The sequence below is a fragment of the Ahaetulla prasina genome, chromosome 10 (genome assembly GCF_028640845.1).
Source record: "Ahaetulla prasina isolate Xishuangbanna chromosome 10, ASM2864084v1, whole genome shotgun sequence".
NCBI classification, from domain to species: Eukaryota; Metazoa; Chordata; class Lepidosauria; order Squamata; family Colubridae; genus Ahaetulla; species Ahaetulla prasina.
In genome coordinates, this window is record NC_080548.1 from 26407567 (window position 1) to 26432820 (window position 25254).

The 25254-nt window shown below is 45.1% G+C and overlaps 1 protein-coding gene across 1 annotated transcript in view; it reads left to right on the plus strand.

The window, feature by feature from the left end:
* KCNN4 (potassium calcium-activated channel subfamily N member 4) overlaps positions 1–25254 on the plus strand; it is a 66120-nt gene that overhangs the window by 22828 nt on the left and 18038 nt on the right. Inside the window, exons 2-3 of the mRNA XM_058195590.1 lie at positions 14313–14408; positions 23309–23718. Coding sequence (XP_058051573.1) covers positions 14313–14408; positions 23309–23718 — 506 coding nt within the window. The remainder of the gene's footprint in view (positions 1–14312; positions 14409–23308; positions 23719–25254) is intronic.

Genomic DNA, 25254 nt, shown 5'->3' on the forward strand with positions numbered 1-25254 from the left:
TGGGTCGCAACCCCATTGGGGGTCGAATGACGATTTGCCAGGGGTCGCCTAAGACCATTGGAAATACGGGAAGTATACTTGCGAGTCAAAGAATCGCGCTCCAATGGTTGACTCCACAAGCCAGCTGCAGGCTCTTCAAATCGCTAGCCGAATTCGGCTTCAGGCACGATGAATTAAAAAAAAAGAGAGAAATCTTTGCTCTGATGTCTCCCTCTCAAGCCAGCTGCAATCACTCCCAATTGCTAGCCTAATCTGGCTTCAGGCGCCATAAAATTAATAGGGGAGGAGTCTCCGCTTTAATGCCTCCATCCTCAAGGCAATCGCAAGCAGTTCAGATCGCTAGCCAATACGGCTTCAGGCGCGATAAATTCAAAACGAAAATAATTTTATGGTTGGGGTCGCCACATCATGGGGAATTGTATTAAAGGGGTCGCAGAACTATAAAGGTTGAGAACTACTGGACTAGATGGAGCATGGGATGGGTCAAAACCGGTAGGTAATTCCTACCGGAATTACTTACTCTTGAACTGCCTTCTTGTGCCAAGAACTGTTGGCATGAGGGCGGGAGCCCATCCTTTGCTCTTGAAAACTCTCCTGTGGTTTTTTTTCTGTTTTATACCCATTTATCTCGCAAACACTTGCTTTGCTCTGGTTTCTGATGAAGGGCCTGTTAGTCAGCTGCAGAGAGCTGTTTCCGAGGAAGTTGAATGGGTCACAGCACGCATTACAATGCCAGCAGCAGTTCAAAGGCAGGGACACACGGTGAGTGTTTGCCAGCAATGGAAGGATAGAAGAATGCTCAGCCAGGTGTGGCTGTCCAGGTACTTTTTACAGCAATGTCAGCTCTCTCTCCTCCTATACCATGCAAACCTCGAAGGCAGCCTAAGATCCGCAGGCCACACAACATGGATTTTGTGGTATTGCACGAGCCTAGGGCCATATTTGGCCTTCAATCCAGATCAGGGGTCTGCAATCTTAAACACTCAAAGAGCCATTTGGACCCGTTTCCCACAGAAAAGAAAACACCGGGAGCCACAAAACTCTTCTCGTGTCTGACTATTTCTTGAGCGGCCACAAAACTAGCATAGGTAGTTGAAACTAAATCCAAGAAAAGCAAAACGTTTCAGAAGAAAACAGAACAGATTTATCCATGGTTGGCCTACCGGGGGTTAAAAAGCTCAATAAATCATGTACCGGCGGATGTCGCACATTAGCAGTTGTGACACATATTTTGAGTGACAGGGAGCTGCAGCAGAGGGGTGAAAGAACCACATGCGGCTCCAGAGCCACATGCGGCTCCAGAGCCACATGCGGCTCCAGAGCCACATGCGGCTCCAGAGCCACAGGTTGCTGATCCCTTTTCATGTTGTTGTGGCCCAGCTAGGCTGTGGGCTGGGTGTCCTTGCTTTGTGTATTGGGCACCATTAAAATAGGAATTACTCCTTGGACTCAGTTCTTCCTTTCTGAGCGGTGAGGCTAAACATCTGTAGGTAGGACTTTCTGGATTAAGACCCCGTCTTTAGGTTGCACTCGCTTAAACCACAGGCTGTCTGTCTGAGGAACCTCTAAAAGGATGCAAATGAACAGCTGTTTGCAAGGAATATAAATCCTTCCATTCTCTACTATCCTGCCAGAGTTGGAGAAGCTTCTTGGATGAGAAGTGAAATGTCTTCAAAGAAAAAAAAAAGCCAAGAACTCAAATTGCCTCCAGAATAAGCACCTTTGGGACTACTGTGGTTTATAAACCATGGTTTCATGGGTTTATAAACTGTGGTTTCATTTCTGTGGTTTATAAACCATGATTGATCACTTAAACCAGGGTTTGGCAACCTTAAACCCGTAAAGAGCCACAAACATCCTAACTGGAAGCCCCCCATTCAATTCTGGAGCCGACCGGAAGTCCAGTTCCCCCACCATAGAGTCTCATCCTAGTGCGGTGTCCTTTTTCCTCTACCTGTCCTAACCAAAAGCCCTATCAATTGTGGAGCCGACCGGAAAACCCACCCCTTGCCATAGAGCATCCTCTTGGCATGCCATAACCGGAAGCTCCTCTGAAAATTGTGGCGCCGACCAGCGACAAGGAGCCAGTCCCAGCAGAGCTCCAGAGCAGTAGGTTGCTGACCCCTGACTTAAACCTATTGGGCATATTTAGCCGACTACAGCTCCTTAAATAATGGCTTTATGGGATTTCTGAAGCTTGTCTCTACTTCCTGGGAACAAGGACAAAATGAAATTCTTCTTGATTTCTACATTTCCTACATGCAAAGCATTTTTGCTATATGAGTAAAGTTCAGGGGAGGCTTTAGAAACCACGATTGGTTGATGAGGCTTCTAAAGCACAACTGGTGACTTAAACCTATTGGGCATATTTAGTTGACTAAAGTAAAGGTAAAGGTTTCCCCTTGCATGTATGTGCTAATCGTTCCCGACTCTAGGGGGCGGTGCTCATCTCCATTTCAAAGCCAGAAGAGCCAACGCTGTCCGAAGACGTCTCCGTGGTCATGTGGCCGGCATGACTCAACGCCAAAGGCGCACGGAACGCTGTTCCCTTCCCACCAAAGGTGGTCCCTATTTTCCTACTTGCATTTTTTACATGCTTTCGAACTGCTAGGTTGGCAGAAGCTGGGACAAGTAACGGGAGCTCACCCCGTTACGCGGCACTGGGGATTCGAACCGCTGAACTGCCAACCTTTCGATTGACAAGTGCACCGTCTCATCCACTGAGCCACCATGTCCCCTTTAGTTGACTACAGCTCCTTAACTAATGGCTTTAGGGCGTATCTGAAACTTGTCTCTGCTTCTGATCAGACTGAAATTCTTCTTGGTGTCAAAACCCTTCCTACACGCAAAGCATGTTTGCTGTATGAGTAAACTCAGGTGAGGCCGCTGGATGAATCAGCTCTCATATGTGTTGTAAATGTTGTACCTTGATGAACGTATCTTTTCTTTTATGTACACTGAGAGCATATGCACCAAGACAAATTCCTTGTGTGTCCAATCACACTTGGCCAATAAAATTCTATTCTATTCTATTCTATTCTATTCTATTCTATTCTATTCTATTCTATTCTATTCTATTCTATTCTATTCATATGCAGGCCATCAGGAAACAGGTAGCCCTCAACTAATGACTGGAATTGAGCCGGAATTAGGCCCATAAGTCTAAGCGGGACTACTGTACAATCACAGCTTGACCTTTTCGGTGGGAATTAGGTCTCTGCCCCAAGGTATTGCCAAACAATTGCAACCAACCAGCCTGCCTTTCTTTGATGATCTCAATAAGGCACGAACGAGAAAGCGGGCTGAGAAAATATCTATAGACCCCTCACATCCTGGAAATAAATCTATTTTGACTTTTCCCCTCTGGACGCCACTATAGGGCATTGTGTGCCAAAACTACTAAATCCAAAGATAGTTTTACCCCCGTGTCATCACTCTGACAAACACTTAATTCCCACAGCACTGCCTCATTTGTCCTCTTTTCTCATCCGCTCATCTTTCCAATAGAACAGAACAGAACAGAACAGAACAGAACAGAACAGAACAGAACAGAATAGAATAGCAAAGTTGGAAGGGACCTTGGAGGTCTTCTAGTCTAACCCCCTGCTTAGGCAGGATAGCCTACACCACTTCAGACAAATGGTTATCCAATCTCTTCTTAAAAGCTTCCAGTGTTGGAGCTTTTTACAACTTCTGGTGGCAAGTTGTTCCACTGATTAATGGTCTTAACTGTCAGGAAATTTCTCCTTAGTTCTAGGTTGCTTCTCTCCTATTCGTTCCTTACAATTTATCAAATGTTGTTTATTATGATCGATGATCTATTATTTGCTGTTTATAGGTACACTGCGAGCTTATTCGCCGGAGACAAATTCCTTGCCTGTCCAATCACACTTGGCCAATAAAGAATTCTAAACCTAAATCTCTTATTCTATCCCATGCACTATCGTAGTTAAGTCCTTGGTCCGGGTCTGGAAAAAAGGAGTTCAAATCCCTTGCAAGATTGTTGTTGCAAAAATAAAGGGGAAACATTCTTGTGCTCTTGTCTTGTGCTCCTAATGCAGGGGTCGGCAACCTGAAACACTCAAAGAGCCACAAACATCCTAAACTGGAAGCCCCCAGTTCAATTCTGGAGCCGACAGGAAGTCCGGTTCCCCCACCATAGAGTCTCCTTCTAGCGTGGTATCCTTTTTCCTCTACCTGTCCTAACCGAAAGCCCTATCAATTGTGGCGCCAACCAGCGACAGGGAGCTTCAGCAGAGGGATGAAAGAGCCACATGCGGCTCCAGAGCTGCAGGTTGCTGACCCCTGTCCTAATGAATGGATTTATAGATGGACCTTTAAAGGGTTTCAGATCTTACCTCTGGAAGCTACATTATTTTCCCCTTATTTCTTAGTACAGCGGGGAAAGAAAAATAGAAAAGCTGTGCTTGATATTGCTAGGAACTTTCTATCTGGAAACACCTTTTTCTCCTTCCCACTCTTTATTTATTTATTTTGTCAAACACAACAATATATATAAGTATAAGCATGAAATAACCATACAAATTGAATACAACCAAAGGGAACGGACAGGAACGGTAGGCACGCTGGTGTTCTCTTTCCTTTTATTTTCTTCCCCAACTAGTTCTGGCACATAATCCGAGTCCAAGAACAAGTTAAGTTCCTCTTGTTCAGGCACAATTGCTCCCTTCATGGCTATGACTGGAGAAAAAATATATACTGCAGCTGGACTGGAGTCAGGATAAATATGAATTTGGATAGCCTGGTGACAAGAGAATAATCCTCAGTGGTGGGAACGTCCCTCTTCACCTTACAAAAAGGTAGGAGCCAAGAAGATCCTAGCGCTGGCTCCAGAGTTTAAGAGAGTTTAGAGTGGCCTTTTCTCAGTTGCGGCAACTTTAAGATGGGGGTGGACTTCAACTCCCAGAATTCCCCAGCCAGCTAGCCAGCCAGCCAAAGCTGACAACAGTGTAAAGTTGTTCCCATTGAAAAACGCTGATCTACCAGTAGTTCTTGACTTACGACCGCAGTTGAGCCCATTGTTTCCGCTGCTAAATAAGACAGCTGTGCCGCATTTTCTGAGGTTTTTTTCTTCTTCTTCTAAGCCCATCACTGCAGTTGTTAAATGAATTATATGCGCTGTTGGGTGAATCTGTTCCTCCGTTGATTTGGTTTGTCGGAAGCCAGCTTGGAAAGTTATAAACCAAGTGATCACACGGTTGTCGGACACCACAACGGTCACAAACGCCTAGTGCCTGAATTTACATGTTGCACCACTATAGTGTGGAAACCTCCCCTTACTGAAAAGGTCTCCCTCCCCTCGTGCTAACACATTCCCCACTAAACAACAACACTGTCAGGGTTCTGACAGATGCCCTAATTAAATCATGAGTCTCGAGCCAAGCTTCAAAAGAAATCCAGTTATTTATTAGGAGCTTCATGTTGGTAGGTTCCCGAGTGAAGCCAGCTCTGACCCTACATAATTTATGCTCCAATTATGACCCTGTTTCCCTCCTCCTCCCAGGGTGTGTCATCAATCACATTCGCCAATGGAGCAATTTCACAGGTTGTAGAAGTCACTCTCCTCGGCTGCTGTAGGTAACCCTGGGATACAGCCTTGAGACAGATAAGTGTCGAATGTGCCTTTGGCTGCTGTGCCATTTCCCCGGTTTCCCATCCCCCCCTGGCCTATGGCAACTTGAGAGCAGGCCAGGGATGCTTTGTGAGTTGACAAATATCTCTCAAAAACATTTTTTTTTACCTTTACCCTGTTAATAGACTCTACCTATATCAGAGTTCCCCGACCTTTTTCTGGCTTTGCAGACTGGCCGGGGTGGGAGGGGTGGGGGGGATGACGGGATAGTTCCACAGCAGGGGCTGGTGATCCCAAAGGTGATTTTTCAAGAGGCAACTGGACTTCCTGTTTTTTTCTTTGAAGACGTTTCGCTTCTCATCTAAGAAGCTTCTTCAGCTCTGACTGGATGGTGGGGAACGGATGGATTTAGACTCCTTGCAGACAGCTTCTCATTTGCATCCTTTTTAGAGAGTTGTTGAGGCCACCTGGAGGTTTATCTGTGTCCTCAGGGTCTCCTGAGCAGTGCTCCTGGATCCTGTAGTCTGCAATTTTTTTCCTCTGGAAATCCATTTCTACTCCCACAGCATTCCAAGGCTGTTCATCCCAAGTTGTATGTTTAAATGTCTGTACAGATTCTCAATCATCCAGGTCATGGTTGTCCCAAAGGAGCTTTTTCAGGAGGCAACTGGACTTTCTGGGGGTTTTTTCCTTGCAGCTACCGGTTCGGCGAACCAGATGTAAAATTAGCATCCGGTTCGCCCGAACCAGTCCGAACCGGCTGAATCCCACCCGTGGGTGTAGGAGTAAAAGACACCAGACCAGGAAATGGGTGGCTGTGAGTTCTAGTTCCACTTTAAGGCATGAAGCACCTGTGTGACTTTCAGACGGTCCTTCTCTCTGAGTTCTAGGAAAAGATGTTGGAAACTCCCTGGGTAACTTTGGGCCAATCTCTTAGCACCAGCCCAGGTTAATGTTATATCAGGGAAACAGGAAGTAGAAATCCATGGAGAAAGGAAGGAAATTGTCCCAATAAACCACAAAATCTCTCTTAGGTGTGCTTTGATGAAACTTGCTGTGTATATAAATATGCATGTGTATGATGTGTGTGCGTAGTATAATCTTTTTTTGGCACAGTTATAGGAGCACAATGGCTCACATGGTTAGGACGTGGAGGTTAGCAAGTGTTTAAGACCCTGCTGTCCTAGGACAGGGTGAGCTCTTGTCCTTCGCTCCAGCTCCTGCTGGGGGACATGAAAACAGCCCCCAACTGGGCATCCTCCCAGGTAACGGTGATGTCACTGGCTAATCCTTTCAACCTAAAGGTGCTTCTGACCTGAGCGCGGTGCCACCGTTGTTAAGCGAAACACTGCCGTTGTTAAGTCAATCAAATGGTCGCTAGGGGATTCCAGCTTCCCACATTCGCTTTCCTTCTCGGAAGCTGGCTGGGAAGGTCACCAGTGGGGATCACATAACCGTAGGCATCTATGTATGTATAGGGTGAACCCACAGCTAATTATCTTGATTGTTTACCTCCGAAGGCCCTTTGCCCGGTTGCAGTCATATTTATTGAGGATGTTTCTTCGCTGCTGCCTTGGCTGTCCTTCAATACCCAGAATCAAATTGCTTTTTATTTTCCTCGTCAAATCAAACTTGAGCAACGCCGCTTGGTCGACGCTGAACAAACGTTATTCTCCAGCACATACCTGAGGCTTTTCACGAGCCCCTTATCCTCTTCAAAGGGGAATTTACAAGGATCCCTGAAATATAAGTGGCACCTGTTTTCTTAGGAACGGTGGAACAGGCGGATCGTAAAACTTTTTCCAAAGAAAAAGTTTATGGGCTCTCCTGCTGCAGGATAACTTTTATGTGCTGTTTGTTTGCAGAAAAGCGTGTCCGGAGTTAGGACTTGAGGGCCGGGGAGAGCCGAACTTCACTTAAAACGGGCGGCTTCTTCTGAAAGAACACCTGGCTCAGGTGTCAGGGTAGTTTATCTGGGTGAACGTCACGGCAACAAGAAAACACAAGAAAACACACAATCGCACACTTGGTCTATTGGCACAGCCTTACTCACTCACCTCACCCGTGTCTGAGGTGGCAAAATTTAACTCCTTCCGTACAGCAAGGAGAAAAAAGACAGTAGAGAGAGGCCTCGACATGCAACGGTTCATTTAAGGACCATCCAAAGTTATAACAGCACTGAAAAAAGTGTCGATTTTCACGCTTACGACCGTTGCAGTATTTCCCCATGGTCATGTGACTTACATTCAGATGCTTGGCAACTGGTTCGTATTTATGACGGTTGCAGTGTCCTGGGGGGGGGGAGTGTCACGTTATCTCCTTTTGCGACTTTCTGACAAGCACCGGGTGACTAGTTTAACAACAGCAAGTGATTCGTTTAACAAATCTAGCAAGAAGTTTAACAAATCTAGCAAGAAGTTTAACAAATCTAGCAAGAAGCAACAAGTTGGTCCTTGGACCAACACTCTTTATACTATACATTAATGATCTCTGTGACCACATCTCAAGTAATTGTGTTCTCTTTGCTGATGATGTCAAACTATTTAACACTATAGACAATACTTTTATCATTCAAAACGACCTTGATCATCTATCCGCTTGGTCTAAAAATTGGCAGCTCCAAATTTCAACCAGCAAATGCTCAGTCTTACATATAGGAAAGAAGAACCCAAAAACTAAGTACATACTAGATGGACATTACCTTACAGACGACCCCCATCCCGTTAAAGACCTTGGAGTTTTCATGTCAAATGATCTAAGTGCCAAAGCCCACTGCAACTACATAGCAAAAAAAGCTCTAAGAGTTGTAAACCTAATTTTGCGTAGCTTCTTTTCCAAAAACACCACACTACTAACCAGAGCATATAAAACATTTGCTAGACCAATTCTAGAATACAGCTCACCTGTTTGGAACCCTCACCACATCTCTGACATCAATACAATTGAACGTGTCCAGAAATATTTTACAAGAAGAGTTCTCCATTCCTCTGAAAACAACAAAATACCTTATCCCACCAGACTTGAAATCCTAGGCTTAGAAAACTTGGAACTCGGTCGCCTTCGACAAGACCTAAGCTTAACTCACAATCTATTGTAATGTCCTTCCTGTTAAAGACTACTTCAGCTTTAATTGCAATAATACTAGAGCAACTAATAGATTTAAACTTAATGTCAACCGCTTTAATCTAAATTGCAGAAAATATGACTTCTGTAACAGAATCATCAGTGCTTGGAACACTTTACCTGACTCTGTGGTCTCTTCCCATAATCCTAAAAGCTTTATCCAAAAACTTTCTACTATTGACCTCACCCCATTCCTAAGAGGACCATAAGGGGCGTGCATAAGCGCACAAACGTGCCTACCGTTCCTGTCCTATTGTTTTTTCTTTTCTCCTTCCTATATATATGCTTATACCTCCTTATATTTACCCATATATGTGTTTATTTACTATATAATTTTTTGGTATGATACCTACATATATTGTTGTGACAAAATAAATAAATAAATAAAATAAATAAAAGTCATAAAAGTGAGGCAAAACTCACTTAACACATTTTTCACTTCGCAGCATAATTTTTCGGCTCAACTGTGGTCGTTAAGTCAAAGACTACCTGTATTTCTTAACCTTGGTAACTTTTATCATGGGTGGACTTCAACTCCCAGAATTCTCCAGCCAGTCAGCATGACTGAAGTCCGTCTATCTTAAAGTTTGTTGTTGTTAGTTGCAAAGTCATGTCCGACCCATCGCGACTCCATGGACAACGTTCCTCCAGGTCTTCCTGTCCTCTACCATCCTCTGGAGTCCATTTAAGTTCACGCCGACTGCTTCAGTGACTCCATCCAGCCATCTCATTCTCTGCTGTCCCCTCCTTCTTTTGCCCTCAATCGTTCCCAGCATTAGGCTCTTCTCCAGGGAGTCCTTCTTTCTCATTAGGTGGCCAGAGTATTTCAGTTTCATCTTCAGGATCTGGCCTTCTAAAGAGCAGTCAGGGTTGATCTCCTCCAGAACTGACTTGTTTGTTCGCCTTGCAGTCAGTGGTGAAATCCAATTTTTTTTAACTACCGGTTCTGTGGGCGTGGCTTGGCGGGTGTGGTGTGGCTTGGTGGACGTGGCTTGGTAGGCATGGCAGGGAAAGGATACTGCAAAATCTCCATTCCCACCCCACTCTGGGGCCAGCTAGAGGTGGTATTTGCCGGTTCTCCAAACTACTCAAAATTTCCGCTACCGGTTCTCCAGAACCTGTCAGAACCTGTTGGATTTCACCCCTGCTTGCAGTCCAAGGGACTCACAGGAGTCTTCTCCAGCACCAGAGTTCAGAGTTCAGAGTTCATCTTAAAGTTACCAAGGTTGAAAACACACATTAAATGAATGAGAAAGGTGGATCAAAGAAGCTACAACATGCTTTAGACCAGGGGTCTCCAACCTTGGCAACTTTAAGACTTGTGGACTTCAACTCCCAGACTTCAACTCCCACTGGGAGTTGAAAGTCAAATCTTAAAGTTGCCAAGGTTGGAGACCCCTGCTTTAGACTTTGTAAGAGAAAAGTTGGGTCACTTTATGGCAGCCAAGAATCAGATTACAGATTAACAGAGTTGGAAGGGACCTTGTAGGCCATCTAGTCCAACCCCACAATCAAGCAGACCTATATCATTTTTTTGACAGATGGCAATCCAGTCTCTTCTTGAAAGCTTCCAGTGATGAAGCGCGTACAACTTCAGGAGCGGGGTAGCACTTTTTTTTAATTTTAAGGCAGACGTTTTCATGTGCTGCAACTTATTTCAGCAGCTACCTAAAATCTAGCTGTTCGTGCATCTGATGTCATGAACGGCGCCTCACAAAAGCTTCTGTCTTCAAATAAATTTGGTTAGTCAGCAAACTCCTGATTTTCAGCCATAAAACGGAGGTGCTGCATTTTGAGCTAGACTGTTGCCATCAAATTAGGGGTGAAATTCAGCAGGTTCTGACAGGTTCTGAAGAACCGGTAGCGGAAATTTTGAGTAGTTCGGAGAACCGGCAAATATCACCTTTGGCTGGCCCCAGAGTGGGGTGGGAATGCAGATTTTGCAGCATCCTTCCCCCGGGAGTGGGGAGGGAATGGGGATTTTGCAGTATCCTTCCCCCAGGAGTAAGGTTGGAAAGGGGATTTTGCAATATCCTCCCCCCCCCAGGAGTGGTGAGGGAATGGGGATTTTGCAGTATCCTTCCCCCAGGAGTGGGATGGGAATGGAGATTTTGCAATATCCTTCCCCTGGAGTGGGGTGGGAATGGGGGTTTTGCAATATCCTTCCCCCCAGGAGTGGTGAGGGAATGGGGATTTTGCAGTATCCTTCCCCCAGGAGTGGGATAGGAATGGAGATTTTGCAATATCCTTCCCCTGGAGTGGGGTGGGAATGGGGATTTTGCAATATCCTTCCCCCCAGGAGTGGAGTAGGAATGGGGATTTTGCAGTATCCTTCCCCTGGAGTGGAGAGGGAATGGGGATTTTGCGGTATCCTTCCCCTGGAGTAGGGTGGGAATGGAGATTTTGCAATATCCTTCCCCAGGAGTGGTGAGGAATGGGATTTTGCAATATCCTTCCCCAGGAGTGGAGTAGGAATGGGATTTTGCAGTATCCTTCCCTGGAGTTTCCACCACTGCATCAAATATGAATATATTTGGACTCAGTCTTTAGGGATACAGGCTACATTTACATCACACGGAATGTGTTGGGAGCTGCACGTATAAGCAGTCCTCAACTTACAACAGTCCCTTTAGTGACCGTTTGAAATGACAACGGCCGCAGAGAAAAGCGACTTAACAACCGGTGCCTAGCTCCAGACCGCACCGGGAGAATTGCGGGAAATGAAATGCCTATTTAATTTTGGTCATTTCAAGCCGGGGCACCAGGCCAGGTGCTCTGTTTGTCTTTTGTTTTAAAAAACGGGCCCGTAGAGATCGTGTGGTTGCAACAGCTGATATCTCTAATCCAAAAAAACAAATGGGAACCAAACACGGATCTTTCAGCACAGATAAAAGTCTGACTTCCAGGGCAGCGAATCCCTTGTTAATAATCTTTTGTTTAAACTGTGTGAACAATGACTTCCTTCTGTTAACCTTCAACTGATTGCCCCATGGTGGTTTCTGGAGTTCCAGGCAGCTTCCGTGGCTAACAGCCAGGTATTGGCCTGGCCTGGGTTTAGGTGAATTCACCTACCCTAATCCCTCCAGCAAGATGTCGACATGTCCCTCCGGCGACATGATAGCTGTGTTCCAATATCTCAGGGGCTGCCACAAAGAAGAGGGAGTCGGGCTGTTCTCCAAAGCACCTGAGGGTAGAACAAGAAGCAATGGGTGGAAACTGATCAAAGAAAGAAGCAACTTAGAACTAAGGAGAAATTTCCTGACAGTTAGAACAATTAATAAGTGGAACGACTTGCCTTCAGAAGTTGTGAATGCTCCAACACTGGAAATTTTTAAGAAAATGTTGGATAACCATCTGACTAAGATGGTGTAGGGTTTCCTGCCTGGGCAGGGGGTTGGACTAGAAGGCCTCCAAGGTCCCTTCCAACTCTGATGTTATGTTATGTTATGTTATGTCAAGAGTGCAAGGCCGTTGCGTGAGGCTGATCCCGGTGGGAACGCAGGCTCGGTGGGAAGGCTTCCCTTGGCAGCGGGCCGCAGCGGTTCGTCTAGTTATGGTTTTTACAAGTGCAGGTTCAAGGTGCACCTTAAGGATTGGCATATACTGAGAAATCACAGTCATCTCCTTGTCTCTTCTTCCTTCTCTCTGATTGCTTATTTGCACCCTATCTGCACCCTGATCGCTTATTTGTACCCTATGACTGTCATCAAGTGTTGTACCTTATGATTCTTGATAAACGTATCTTTCCTTGTACGTACACTGAGAGCCTATGCACCAAGACAAATTCCTTGTGTGTCCAATCACACTTGGCCAATAAAAATGCTATTCTCTTGCCTTCTTCTTCTTCTTCTTCTTCTTCTTCTTCTTCTTCTTCTTCTTCTTCTTCTTCTTCTTCTTCTTCTTCTTCTTCTTCTTCTTCTTCTTCTTCTTCTTCTTCTTCTTCTTCTACTACTACTACTACTTCTTCTTCTTCTCCTTCTTCTCCTTCTCCTTCTCCTTCTTCTTCTTCTCCTTCATTGTTAATATTGTTTCCTGATTGCTTATTTGTATCCTATGACTATCAATAAGTGTTCTACCTTATGATTCTTGATGAACTTATCTTTCCTTGTATGTACACTGAGAGCGTATGCACCAAGACAAATTCCTTGTGTGTCCAATCACACTTGGCCAATAAAAAATGCTATTCTATTCTATTCTATTCTATTCTATTCTATTCTATTCTATTCTATTCTATTCTATTCTATGCTATGCTATGCTATGCTATGCTATGCTATGCTACGCTACGCTATGCTACGCTATGCTATTCTTCCTCCTCCTCAAATATAATCCCCTTAAAATTTCCAATTTCTTTCTCCTCCTCCTCCTCCTCCTCCTCCTCCTCCTCCTCCTCCTCCTCCTCCTCCATAATCCCCTTAAAAAACCCTATGTCTTCCTCTTCCTTTCCTCCTCCTCTTCCTCTTCTTAAAATATAATCCCCGTAAAAATTGCAATTTCTCCATAATTGCACCATGAGAAGGGCCTACAAATCTCACAAAAAAAAACAAAACGAAACAAAAAAAAGGCAAACGGAGGGTTTATATAAATTTCCTCAACTGGCGATTTTTCAATGAAACATGACCTCCTTAGGACACACGTTGGGATGGCAACTCTCCCAGTTCCCTGGCTTAGTTGGGAATTCAGGGAACTGCAGTCCACCAGTCTGCATAGGGGGAAGCTGGGAAAAGCTGGGTTCAACGCCTCAACTTCGTGTCACCGTTCCAAAGATCCACCTTCCCCAAAACTGCTTTTCCAAAAAACACCGTCCAGCAGAATCATGCGTTGCAGAAGAAACAAACTATGGACATCCTTTGAGTGAAATCCTGCCGAATTTGCAGGAATTTATGCACATTTTTTTTTTAAAAAAAAATATCGCTAAAATAGGTGCGTCTTTTTCCAAGCCATTGCAACAGCTTTGAAGATCTTCTGGCTGTTTTTGCTTGACATGCCATTGCTTGTGCCTCCTTGGGGGGCGGGGAAGTATGGTTGTCTCTTCAGCAAAAGATGCTTCATGCACATTCGTACATGCTCTACGGGCCTTATTTAATCGCCAGAGGCAGAGGTGGGCTGCACAGTTTAACAATCGGTCCACCTAGTGCAGAACCGAAAATGTGAGCGTCCTTGCGCGCGGCTTCAAATACACAGCAATTTCATGCGCGCGGCTTCCAGTGCATCTTCTCGGGCAGCCGCAGTGAGTAGAGCAGGCAAGATGCAGAAATCAGCTGGGCTGCGTGGGCGGGGCAAGCGAGCCAGAGAATGAGATATATAGGGCTGGATAGCACCGGGGTGGGTGAGCGGACTCAGCCGGTGGTTGGAACTACTGGTTCGCCCGAACTGGTCTGAAGTGGCAGCAGCCAACTGCTGGCTAGACAGAACATGGTGGTCACAGTCTCCTGTTTGAATGGAATGGAAGTCAAAATAACCTTGGGAAGACTTGAAGGAGGGAGCGTTAGAGGTTCTCCTCTAACCAAAGGGAGACCTATCAAACCTTCGTTGGTCTCAGGCCCATGGACTTGAGGAGTTTCCTTCACGTATCTCTTCTCTCTTGCTCTCCTTTCAGTGGTTCGCTTACGCCTTCATGACCAAGTGCCTCATCACCCTCTCTACGGTGGGATTAATCATCCTGATCTTGGCCTTTCACGTCAAAGAGATCCAGGTAACTATACGGGAGGGGTGGGTGATGCTGCTGGCATCGATTGGGAGCTTCAGCCTATTGTAATTGAAGTTTGTTGAGGGGCTTCCCGCTGTATCTCTAAATCTCACCTCAATGCTTGGAATCCAGTGTGAGAGCTGTTTACCCAGGGCAGCTTCTAAGAATTTCTATGAAGCAGCACAAGATAAAATATGGAGCAGAGAACCGTTCAGACTCACCCAACAGAGGTTGTCCATCTCAACGGCTACCTTAGTTAGATGGGCTCATCCTTTTTATGGGTTATGAATATCATCTGCTGCCTTTTATGAACTCAGAAAACCTACCTCTGCTGTGGAAACATACTGTTCTGTCTCCGTCCTCACTCTGGAGTAACGAGCTGGCCTACAGCCAGTGGGTTCAGGGCTCCTATCAGTCCTGGCCAAGAAAACACAGCTGCCTGCCAAAAAGTTCAAACAGATTAAGACTTCAGCTCACTTTGACACGGTTCAGCTGATTTGCTTCCCGTGGAACTGAGCGCAGTCCCAAAGCTCCTTATATATCCTGTGGGGTGGGGCAGGAGCTTCCCTCTGATGACGCCGCCTCTCTAATCTTCTGAAGCACGGGTCAATCAAAGCTTGATTAGTATTATTATCAGCTGGGTCTGAAGGCGTAGCCTGGGGAAGGGAGGAATCAGGGGATGACGGCCTCATTAAGTCCTCCGACTGGTCTGGTTCTGGCTCCTGAAGCCGGGCCAAAGGAATTGGTGCTTCTGAGGTAAGCCTTACCGGCCCTTCCCCCTCACTCTTGGAGTCACTGTCAGGCATGGGGCCAGGTTCGGGGGCTGGAGCCGCAACACATACAGCAACAAGGAATTCTTATCAACCAGGTTGGTTTCAAGGAGAACAAACCAGAAGGATTAGGGGTGATGAGATAGCAGTCTTCCAATATTTAAGGGGCTGTCACAAAGAAGAGGGGTGGTCTATTCTCCACAGTATCTGAGGCAGAGGTGGGCTGCTAGGGGCTCACGGGGGTTCGGGAGAACCTCTAGCAAAGATTCTGTGCAGTTCGGAGAACCCCCAAATCCCACCCCTGGCTGGCCCCGCCCACCCCACCCCGCTCCTCCTAGGAGTCCCTGCGTGGCCTGTTTTGGATGCAGATAAGTGCAGGGTGCACGCGGAAGCTCGAGGAGGGCAAAAAACTGGCCTACCAGAAGTTAGGGAAGACCGGAAATGTTTCTGGCCTCCAGAGGGCCTCCGGAGGCTTTCCTCAAGGCTCCGGGAGGGCAAAAATGGCCTCCCAAGGCTCTGGAGGCCCTCTGGAGGCCGGAAATGGGCCCATTTCAGGTCTTCCCAAACTTCTGGTAGGCCTGTTTTTCACCCTCCCCGAGCCTCGGCACGTGCCCTGCACTTACGTGCATCCAAAATGGGCTGCGTGGGGATTCCTGGAAGGGGCGGGGCGGGGTGGGAAGGGCCAGCCAGGAGTGGGATTTAGGGGTTCTCTGAACTGCACAGAATCTTAGCTAGAGGTTCTCTCGAACCCCTGTGAACCCCCAGCAGCCCCACCCCTGGCGGTAACTCATTTTTTTCAGTGACGTCGTAACTTTGAATAGTCACTAAACAAACTGCTGTAAGTTAAGGGTAGATGGAGGGCAGCGCAGGGTAATTATCCCATAAATATGGGAGCTACTCCAGAATGAGACCTGAAAAACAACAAACTTTGACTTGAGGAAGGGCCGGTTCACTTAGCCCAGGTCTGCCAGGATCAACAATCTTCCTTTTAATTCTGTCATAACAAAAAGATTGTTATGGCCAAACTTTGACATACTTTGCAGATGCCATTCCTCTAATAAGAAAATGAAATAACCCTGGAAAATATTTATCTGAACTGCAAGGTGGAGGAAGTAATAGGTCTTTCACATGTGCCGGGTGCAACCAGGATTATTAAAGGGGAGGAACACCTAGAATAATTCCCCCCCCCCCAAAATGGGACTTTATGCATTTATAAACGTTCATATAAATAGATAAGTAGCTTCATCAAAAACAGCTGATTTCAAATTAAAGCTGGATTCCTCCTTCAGCTGGTGGCCCATGAGCTGCAGTTCAGAAACTGGACACAGGCCCCCTTTAATATAAATCAACACAAGTAAAGAATAAGTGTAAAAGTTTTTTTTAAAAAAAAAAAACTCCCAATAATGTAATTCCTGGTGTTGAATCATTTCCCCTGTCTGTTCCATGTTACAAATTACACGTTTGCTTTGCAACATTTGCAAAGAAGCATCGGAGACGTGAGATGACTAAGATAATTTACCGATCTTAGCTATTTTAAGTTCATGAAGATGATTTAGATGAGCTGAGCCATGTAGAAATGTGATAAACAAACAAACAGATAGACAAATAGGTTACTTTATTGTCATTGCACCTTGTACAACGAAATTAAATGCCATCTTCAGTGTACATTTTGCATATAAAAAAAAATCCTTCACATTCTATACAATTGAATTGAAAACCCCTGATACATCAAATACATGACAAATAAATAAACAAACAAATAAATTCCCGGTATACGAATAATCAGCCTCAATGTGGCACAACAAATTGATTTGATAGGGCCTCTGGTGGCTCAGATTGGTAAGACAGTCTGTTATTAACAGCAGCTGCTTGCAATTACTGCAGGTTCAAGTCCCACCAGGCTCAAGGTTGACTCAGCCTTCCATCCTTTATAAGGCAGGTAAAATGAAGACCCAGATTGTTGGGGGCAATAAGTTGACTTTGTATATAATATACAAATGGATGAAGACTATTGCTAACATAGTGTAAGCCGCCCTGAGTTTTCGGAGAAGGGCGGGATATAAATGCAAATAATAAAATAATAAATAATAATAATAAATTTATTCGTCTGACTTCTATCTCAGCTGATTTCGCCCATCTCAGCAACTGAAATATAGATGTTGCCCTATATATGTTTGGGGGAACAGTGGTAGTTCTCCCCCCAAAATTTGAGCACTATAAAACCCCTGAAATCTGGGCACCTTTGGGGGAGTTCTCAACATCAGCCAACACCTCCGTTGACAAATAATTTTAAAGAGCACTAATGTTAACTGTGCGCCCGTCACCTTGCCCTAGTTATAGCAATCAAAAGCAAAGAGAATAAGTAACAGGAATAACAGAACAACCAGTTGAAAGCAAACCGGAAATATTTTATTAGGAATCTTTACAAGAACAGACACCAAAGAAATAAAATATTCTACACATCATAACAGCTGCACAACATATAAACATATGCACAAAATTGGAAACAGGGAACGATACCAACAGATGAAGAAGTGATAGGGGAAGTTTTAGAGTGTGCCAAAATGGACAAGTTAACAAAATAAATTGGGCCAAATTTGAATAAGTTTTTTAGCTACTTTTTTATCTGTATTGTGTGTATTTGATTGTTGTTTTTATTTGGCTGTTCACCGCCCTGAGTCCTTCGGGAGAAGGGCGGTATACAAATTAAAATATTATTATTATTATTATTATTATTATTATTATTATTATTATTATTATTATTATTATTATTATTATTATTATTATTATTATTATTATTAAAGAGAAAGACGAGACAGATTAAATTATATAATCTGGAATAAATGGTATGAATGACTTGAGTCTAGAAATAAAGGAAAAAAATAAAGGGGAGAAATTAGAATGTACAGAATGTATTAGAAATGTACAATATGTAAATAATAAATATATAAGAATCTAGAAAAGTAAAGCTATTAGTATTAGATAATTTAATGTAAATAAAGAAAAGGGGACAAGAAAGAAAATAAAATAACAAATGTGATATGGGGGGAAAGGTATAAAAGCAAAAGAAGACCACTAAAGAACGCTGTTTAGAAATGGGAAATATTTATATGTTATATGTTGTGTGTTTTGTCAGATTGTGTATCAAAAAAAAATTAATAAAAATATTTAAAACAAAAAGCAAAGAGAAGGAACTGCATTGGCCACAAACAGGGCTTTTCTGAAGAAATTCATGTATAAATAGTGCTCAGGGTTGGAAAATACCAAACAGATCAAGACTTGTTCCTCTCAAGCTGACTGGGCAGCCCAGACATTTAATCCTCCCCTTCTGTAGAGCTCAACATGTCTTGGTTTGTGGCGGGCGAGCCAGCGACAGTCGGAAAATATACTTCAGAATAATTTTTCTTCCTTTCCTGTGGACTGTTTGATCTCCGTTGCTGATTGGAGAGCACCATTTCCTGGCTGAGTCACGGCGGGTTCACTCGGCTACTGCCAAGCTGTGACGGCTGGCAGTGACTTCGGGCAGCTGAGGAATAAAGTGGCATAAGAATAGAATAACAGAGTTGGAAGGGACCTTGGAGGTCTTCTAGTCCAACCCCCTGCTTAGGCAGGAAACCCTACACCACTTCAGACAAATGGTTGTCCAATCTCTTCTTAAAAACTTCCAGTGTTGGATCATTCACAACTTCTGGAGGCAAGTTGTTCCACTGATTAATTGTTCTAACTGTCAGGAATTTTCTCCTTAGTTCTAAATTGCTTCTCTTCTTGATTAATTTCCATCCGCTGCTTCTTGTCCTGCTCTCAGGTGCTTTGGAGAATAGCTTGACTCCCTCTTTTTGGGGGCAGCCCCTGAGATATTGGTGACATTCCTTTGATGGGCATTTCCTCAGAGTGTATTTCAGGCCCTTAAATTGCCCAGATTGGGAAAATCTGGGGCCAATCATGCAATTATACAAAATTTGCAGAGTGGTTGTTGAGGATAATTTGCCACGAAGAAGCCTGGGCCTTTCAAAGTGGAAGAGAGAGAGGATATTTAGAATAACAGAGTTGGAAGGGACCTTGGAGGTCTTCTAGTCCAACCCCCTGTTTAGGCAGGAAACCTTACACCACTTCAGACAAATGGTTATCCAAACTCTTCTTAAAAACTTCCAGTGTTAGAGCATTCGCAACTTCTGGAGGCAAGTTGTTCCACTGATTAATTGTTCCAACTGTCAGGAAATTTCTCCTCAGTTCTAAGTTGCTTCTCTCCTTGATTAGTTTCCACCCATTGCTTCTTGTCCTGCCTTCAGGTGCTTTGGAGAAGAGCTTGACTCCCTCTTCTTTGGGGCAGCCCCTGAGGTATTGGTGACGTTCCTTTGATGGGTATTTCCTCAAAGTGCATTTCAGGCCCTTAAATCAGGGGATATTTCATTGGCTGATACGTTTACCAGGGCTTCTCTGCTACTCCAATTAACCACATCTTGGAGCAGCTCCCCATTGATCGATGGAAATCAAAGGGTTAAAAAAAATACACGTCAAAATCACATAATAAAAGCAGAAAAGCTATTGCAATAAACACTGGGCTGCTGGAGGCATATCGAAGCCCAGTGGTTGACCAATGCAGCTGAAATTGGTCTGGTATAAATGTAAAACTGAACCGGCATCCCCAGGTAGTCCTCGACTTATGACCGTTTGCTTAGCAACCTTTCATTGTTACGACGTCACTGGAAAAAAGTGACTTACGGCTGTTTTTCACACCGACAAGCGTTGCAGCACCCCATTGGTCACATGATCAAAATTCAGATGGTTCGTATTTATGACGGTTGCTGTGTTTCGGGGGCTGGGGGCGGTGGGGGGCTGTGATCCCCTTTTGTGACCTTCTCACAGGAAAGTCAATGGGGGAAACAGACTGCTAAGACAGTCTGTTATTAACAGCAGCTGCTTGCAATTACTGCAGGTTCTAGTCCCACCAGGCCCAAGGTTGACTCAGCCTTCCATCCTTTATAAGGTAGGTAAAATGAGGACCCAGATTGTTGGGCGCAATAAAAGTTGACTTTGTATATAATGTACAAATGGATGAAGACTATTGCTTGACATAGTGTAAGCCGCCCTGAGTCTTCGGAGAAGGGCGGGATATAAATGTAAATAAAAAAAAAAAGACAGATTTACTTAACAACCTAACTTGAGAACTGCAGCGATTCACTTAGCAACGGTGGCGAGAAAACTCATTAAATGGGACAAAAGCTCCCTTAACAAACGTTTCACTTAGCAACACAAGCTTTGGGCTCAATTTTGGCTGTAAGTCGAGGACTATCTGTCTTCGGCTAGATTTTGTGTTCCTCTCTGGGGAGCCACCGAGAAGTCCAGACTAAAACCATCAGCAGCCTAGAAACTGATTTTAATAATAATAATAATAATAATAATAATAATAATAATAAAAAGCTTTTGCACTTCCAGAAAGCAATCCATCAAGCATAATCTGTACTTGCTTTGTAAAAAAAAAACAAAAAAACCCCAAACACTTGGCATTCAGTTCTGTTCCTTATGTTGTGATACCGCAACGGCAACTTTTAACAATAGAGGTTTTATTCTGATCCCGAGGGGGAAATTACTCACGTGTTACCTGTCTTGAATCACAGCAGCTCTAGATTCCAGATGCAGGGAGCTGTCAAACCTTTGTGGATTACCGCAAACCTCTCTGACGCATATCTTGAAAAAAGGTTCCCCTTCCATTCTCGGCCGCAGGAGCTCCCTGAGTGACTCTGGGCTAGTTCTTCCCTCTGGCCTGAACAGCCAGCAGGGAGTAGCAATGGTGAAGGTGCTGGACTAGGAATGGGGAGACCCAACTGTAGAAGCTCCCTGGGTGATATTAGGCCAGGGAGTCAGTGAGGAGGTGTGGTGAATAGAATAGAATAGAATTTTTATTGGCCAAGTGTGATTGGGCACACAAGGAATTGGTCTTGGTGCATACGCTCTCAGTGTACATAAAAGAAAAGGTACCTTCATCAAGGTAAAGATCATCAAGGTAAAGATTCATCAAGGGCCTGGATGAGAAGGGGGACCCAGGTTGTAGCTTCCTGGGTGGGGGACTCAGGGCCTGACCAGTGGTGGGTTTCAAATTTTTTTACTACCGGTTCTGTGGGTGTGGCTTGGTGGGCGTGGCAGGGGAAGGATACTGTAAAATCTCCATTCCTACCCTACTCCAGGGGAAGGATACTGTAAAATCTCCATTCCCACCCCACTCCAGGGGAAGGTTACTGCAAAAATCCCCATTTCCACCCTACTCCAGGGGAAGGATACTGTAAAATCTCCATTCTCTCCCCAATCCAGGGGAAGGTTACTGCAAAAATCCCCATTCCCACCCCACTCCAGGGAAAGGATACTGCAAAATCCCCATTCCCTCCCCACTCCAGGGAAAGGATACTGCAAAATCCCCATTCCCTCCCCACTCCAGGGAAAGGATACTGCAAAATCCCCATTCCCTCCCCACTCCAGGGGAAGATTACTGCAAAAATCCCCATTTCCTCCCGATCAGCTGGGACTCGGGAGGCAGAGAATAGATGGGGGCGGGACCAGTCAGAATTTTTACTACCGGTTCTCCCGAACTATTCAAAATTTCCGCTACCGGTTCTCCAGAACTGGTCAGAACCTGCTGAAACCCACCGCTGGGCCTGACGTGGTTCCCATCTTAAGGACCAACAATTCATGAGTGGAACAGCAGCTTGCCTCCAGATGTTGCGAATGCTCCAACACTGGAAGGGTTTTAAGAAGAGATTGGACATCCGTTTGTCTGAAATGGTATACGGTCGTGATGGTGAACCTCTGGCATGCGTGCCAGAGGTGGCACACAGAGCCCTCTCTATGGGTACATGCACCGTCACCAGCTGTTCTTCAAGTTTCCAGTGCTCTGGTGCGCGCCAAGGCCAGCTGGCCATCATGCTCATGCGCACTGGCCAGCTGGTCTTTGGGTCTCCGGTGCTTCAGCGCGTGCGCGTGCATTCCAGTTTGGGCACTCGGTGCTGAAAAGGTTCACCGTCACTGGTATAGGGTTTTCTGCCTGAGCAGGGGGTTAGACTAGAAGACCTCAATGGCACCTTCCGAGTCCAACTCTGTTATTATATTGTTCTATTCTATTCTATTCTATTCTATTCTATTCTATTCTATTCTATTCTATTCTATTCTATTCTATTCTATTCTATTCTATTCTTGTTCTTGTTCTTGTTCTTGTTCTTGTTCTTGTTCTTGTTCCTGTTCCTGTTCCTGTTCCTGTTCCTGTTCCTGTTCCTGTTCTACTCTACTCTACTCTACTCTACTCTACTCTACTCTACTCTACTCTATTCTCATGGAGTAGGGATGATGGGTTGGACTAGGAGCAGAGAGACCCAAATTCACAGCCAGCCATGGGAGTTGAATGGGTGACTCTGGGCCAATCCTTTTCTCTCAGTCCAACAGCCAACATGGTGTAATAGTAGAGGTGTTCAACTAGGAGTAGGAAGATCCAGAACCTAGTCTATTCTAAGGCTGGATGAGGAGTAGAGGGGCCGACGTTCTAGACCCCTCAGGCACAGAAGCTCCCTGTGTGACTCAGGTTTAGACCCACTCTCTCAACCATAGACTGGCAAATACAGGTGTTGCTTGACTTACAACAGTTTGTTTAGTGACCATTCAAAGTTACAACGGCACTGAAAAATATGACTTACGGCCATTTTTTCACAGTTACAACCTTTGCAACATGATCATGTGATCATATTTCAGATGATCTTGACAACTGGTTCATATTTATGACTTTGACTGTTAACAACCTTTCCTCGATGAAAAGTTGGGCATTGTTCTTCTCATATGTCCAGTTGATTGGGAGGGCATTAGAAACTCTGTTTCCATAAAGCATCACATAGAGCAAGCAAAGAGCACAGTCACCATGTGCATTACTGCTCAACTATATTACTGTAACAGTAGAAGAAACTCCACTTAGAATGAAAAAGCAGAGTATACACCACAGATCCAAACTTGTAAATTACTGCCATCTACTGGCTGAATACTACTGTAGTTGTTGCATAGAAATACATTCCAACAATGAATTTCAACAGTGGGGCAACCTCACAGAGAGCAGCTTTGCTTCCGGCTCATTCACGCTCTCTTGTTCCCTTTGCCTTGTAGCTCTTCATGCTGGATAACGCCCTCACCGATTGGCGAATTGCAGTCAGCACTCCGAAACTGGCTCTCATCATGCTCGAGTTTTTAGTCTGCTCCCTTCACCCTTTCCCGGCGGGGGGTTTCTTTTGCCTGGATCCCCAGCCGGATCAGACCTTTGTCTTCCTCTCGGATGTTGACATGTTGCTCTCACTGGTGATGTTCCTCCGCCTCTACCTGGTGCCTCGAGCTGTGCTGCTGTGGAGCAGCGTGCTAGGAGATGCCTCTTACCGCAGCATCGGGTCCCTCAACAAAATCCACTTCCAGTACCCTTTCGTGTTACGGGTGATGGTCAACAGCCAGCCGGGCCGTGTGCTGCTGATCTTCACCATGGGCCTCTGGATCATTGCTTTTTGGATACTGTCCGTCTGTGAACGGTGAGGAACCTGTTGTATGCTCTCATAATTAGATCCTGGGTAATGAGTTCGGGGTTGTTGGTTTTTTTTAATAGCCCACGTTTCCTCAGTCTTGGATAGGAGAGCCTTTCCTGTCTTAGCAGAGTTCCTTTCTTTCTTTGAGAACACCCTAATGTGAGCATTTTGAAATAGATGTGGTATAAAAACACAGACACTGTGCAGCAATTGGCCCACCAGGTAGACCAGGCCAAGGATTCAGCTCCATAGCTACTAATAGTTTTATGGTGAATGGCTACAATCACAGAATTTTGCACGTCTGATTCTCTCTCTCTCTCTCTCTCTCTCTCTCTCCCTCCCTCCCTCCCTCCTTCCCATCTCCCTCCTCCTTCCCACCTCCCTCCTCTTGGAGTGACATGACTCTCTTTCTCTCCCTCCCTCTCTCCGCCTCCCTCCCCCTCCCCATCTCCCTCCTCTTGGAGTGACATGACAGCAGTGTTCCAATAGCTCAGGGGCTGCCCTAAAGAAGAGGGAGTCAAGCTCTTCTACAAAGCACCTGAGGGCAGGACAAGAAACAATGGGTGGAAACTAATCAAGGAGAGAAGCAACTTAGAACTAAGGAGAAATTTCCTGACAGAACAATTAATCAGTGGAACAACTTGCCTGCAGAAGTTGTGAATGCTCCAACACTGGAAGTTTTTAAGAAGAGGTTTGGATAACCATTTGTCTGAAGTGGTGTAGGGTTTCCTGCCTGGGCAGGGGGTTGGACTAGAAGACCTCCAAGGTCCCTTCCAACTCGGTTATTCTAAATATTCTCTCTCTCTTCCACTTTGAAACGCCCCAGGCCTCTTCATGGCAAATTATCCTCAAATTTTGCATAATTGCATGACTGGCCCCAGATTTTCCCAATCTGCTCTGGGGGAATCTGTAGGTCAAATCTTGGGATCCTTTTGCACACCAAGCAGGGGTGCCCAACTTCTTGAACTCTGTCCTTTTCTCCCGGTTCGGACCGGTAGCAATGGCGGTAGATGGTTCGGAGAACCGGTAGCAAAAATCCTGCCCCCCCCCCGCCCATGCCCACCCAATGCCCGGTTGCCCACTTGCCGCTTCTTTTAAAAAATGCTTTTAAAAGGTAAAAAAAAAAGAGGGTCTGACGATCACAGCTGAGCCGCCCGATCATCAGAGCCTTTTTTTTAACTTTTAAAAGCATTTTTTACAACCTATTTGGCCGAATAGGTTGTTAAAAATGCTTTTTAAAGGTAAAAAAAAGAGGCTCTGATGATCCCAGCTGAGCTGCTTGATCGTCAGAGCCTTTTTTTTTACTTTTAAAAGCATTTTTTTTACAACCTATTCAGCCGAATAGGTTGTAAAAAAATGCTTTTAAAAGGTAAAAAAAAAAAAGATCACGCGCCACAACTGATCACCCTCCCCCGCCCGGTGTTCTACTTGCCCCATGCCTCCTTTTGCCGTGCACTGCATGCATGGACCTTGCATTTGGTGCATGGTGCGCATTGCACATGCGCGTGTGCAAACGCGCATGCGCAGCCAGCGAACCGGTGG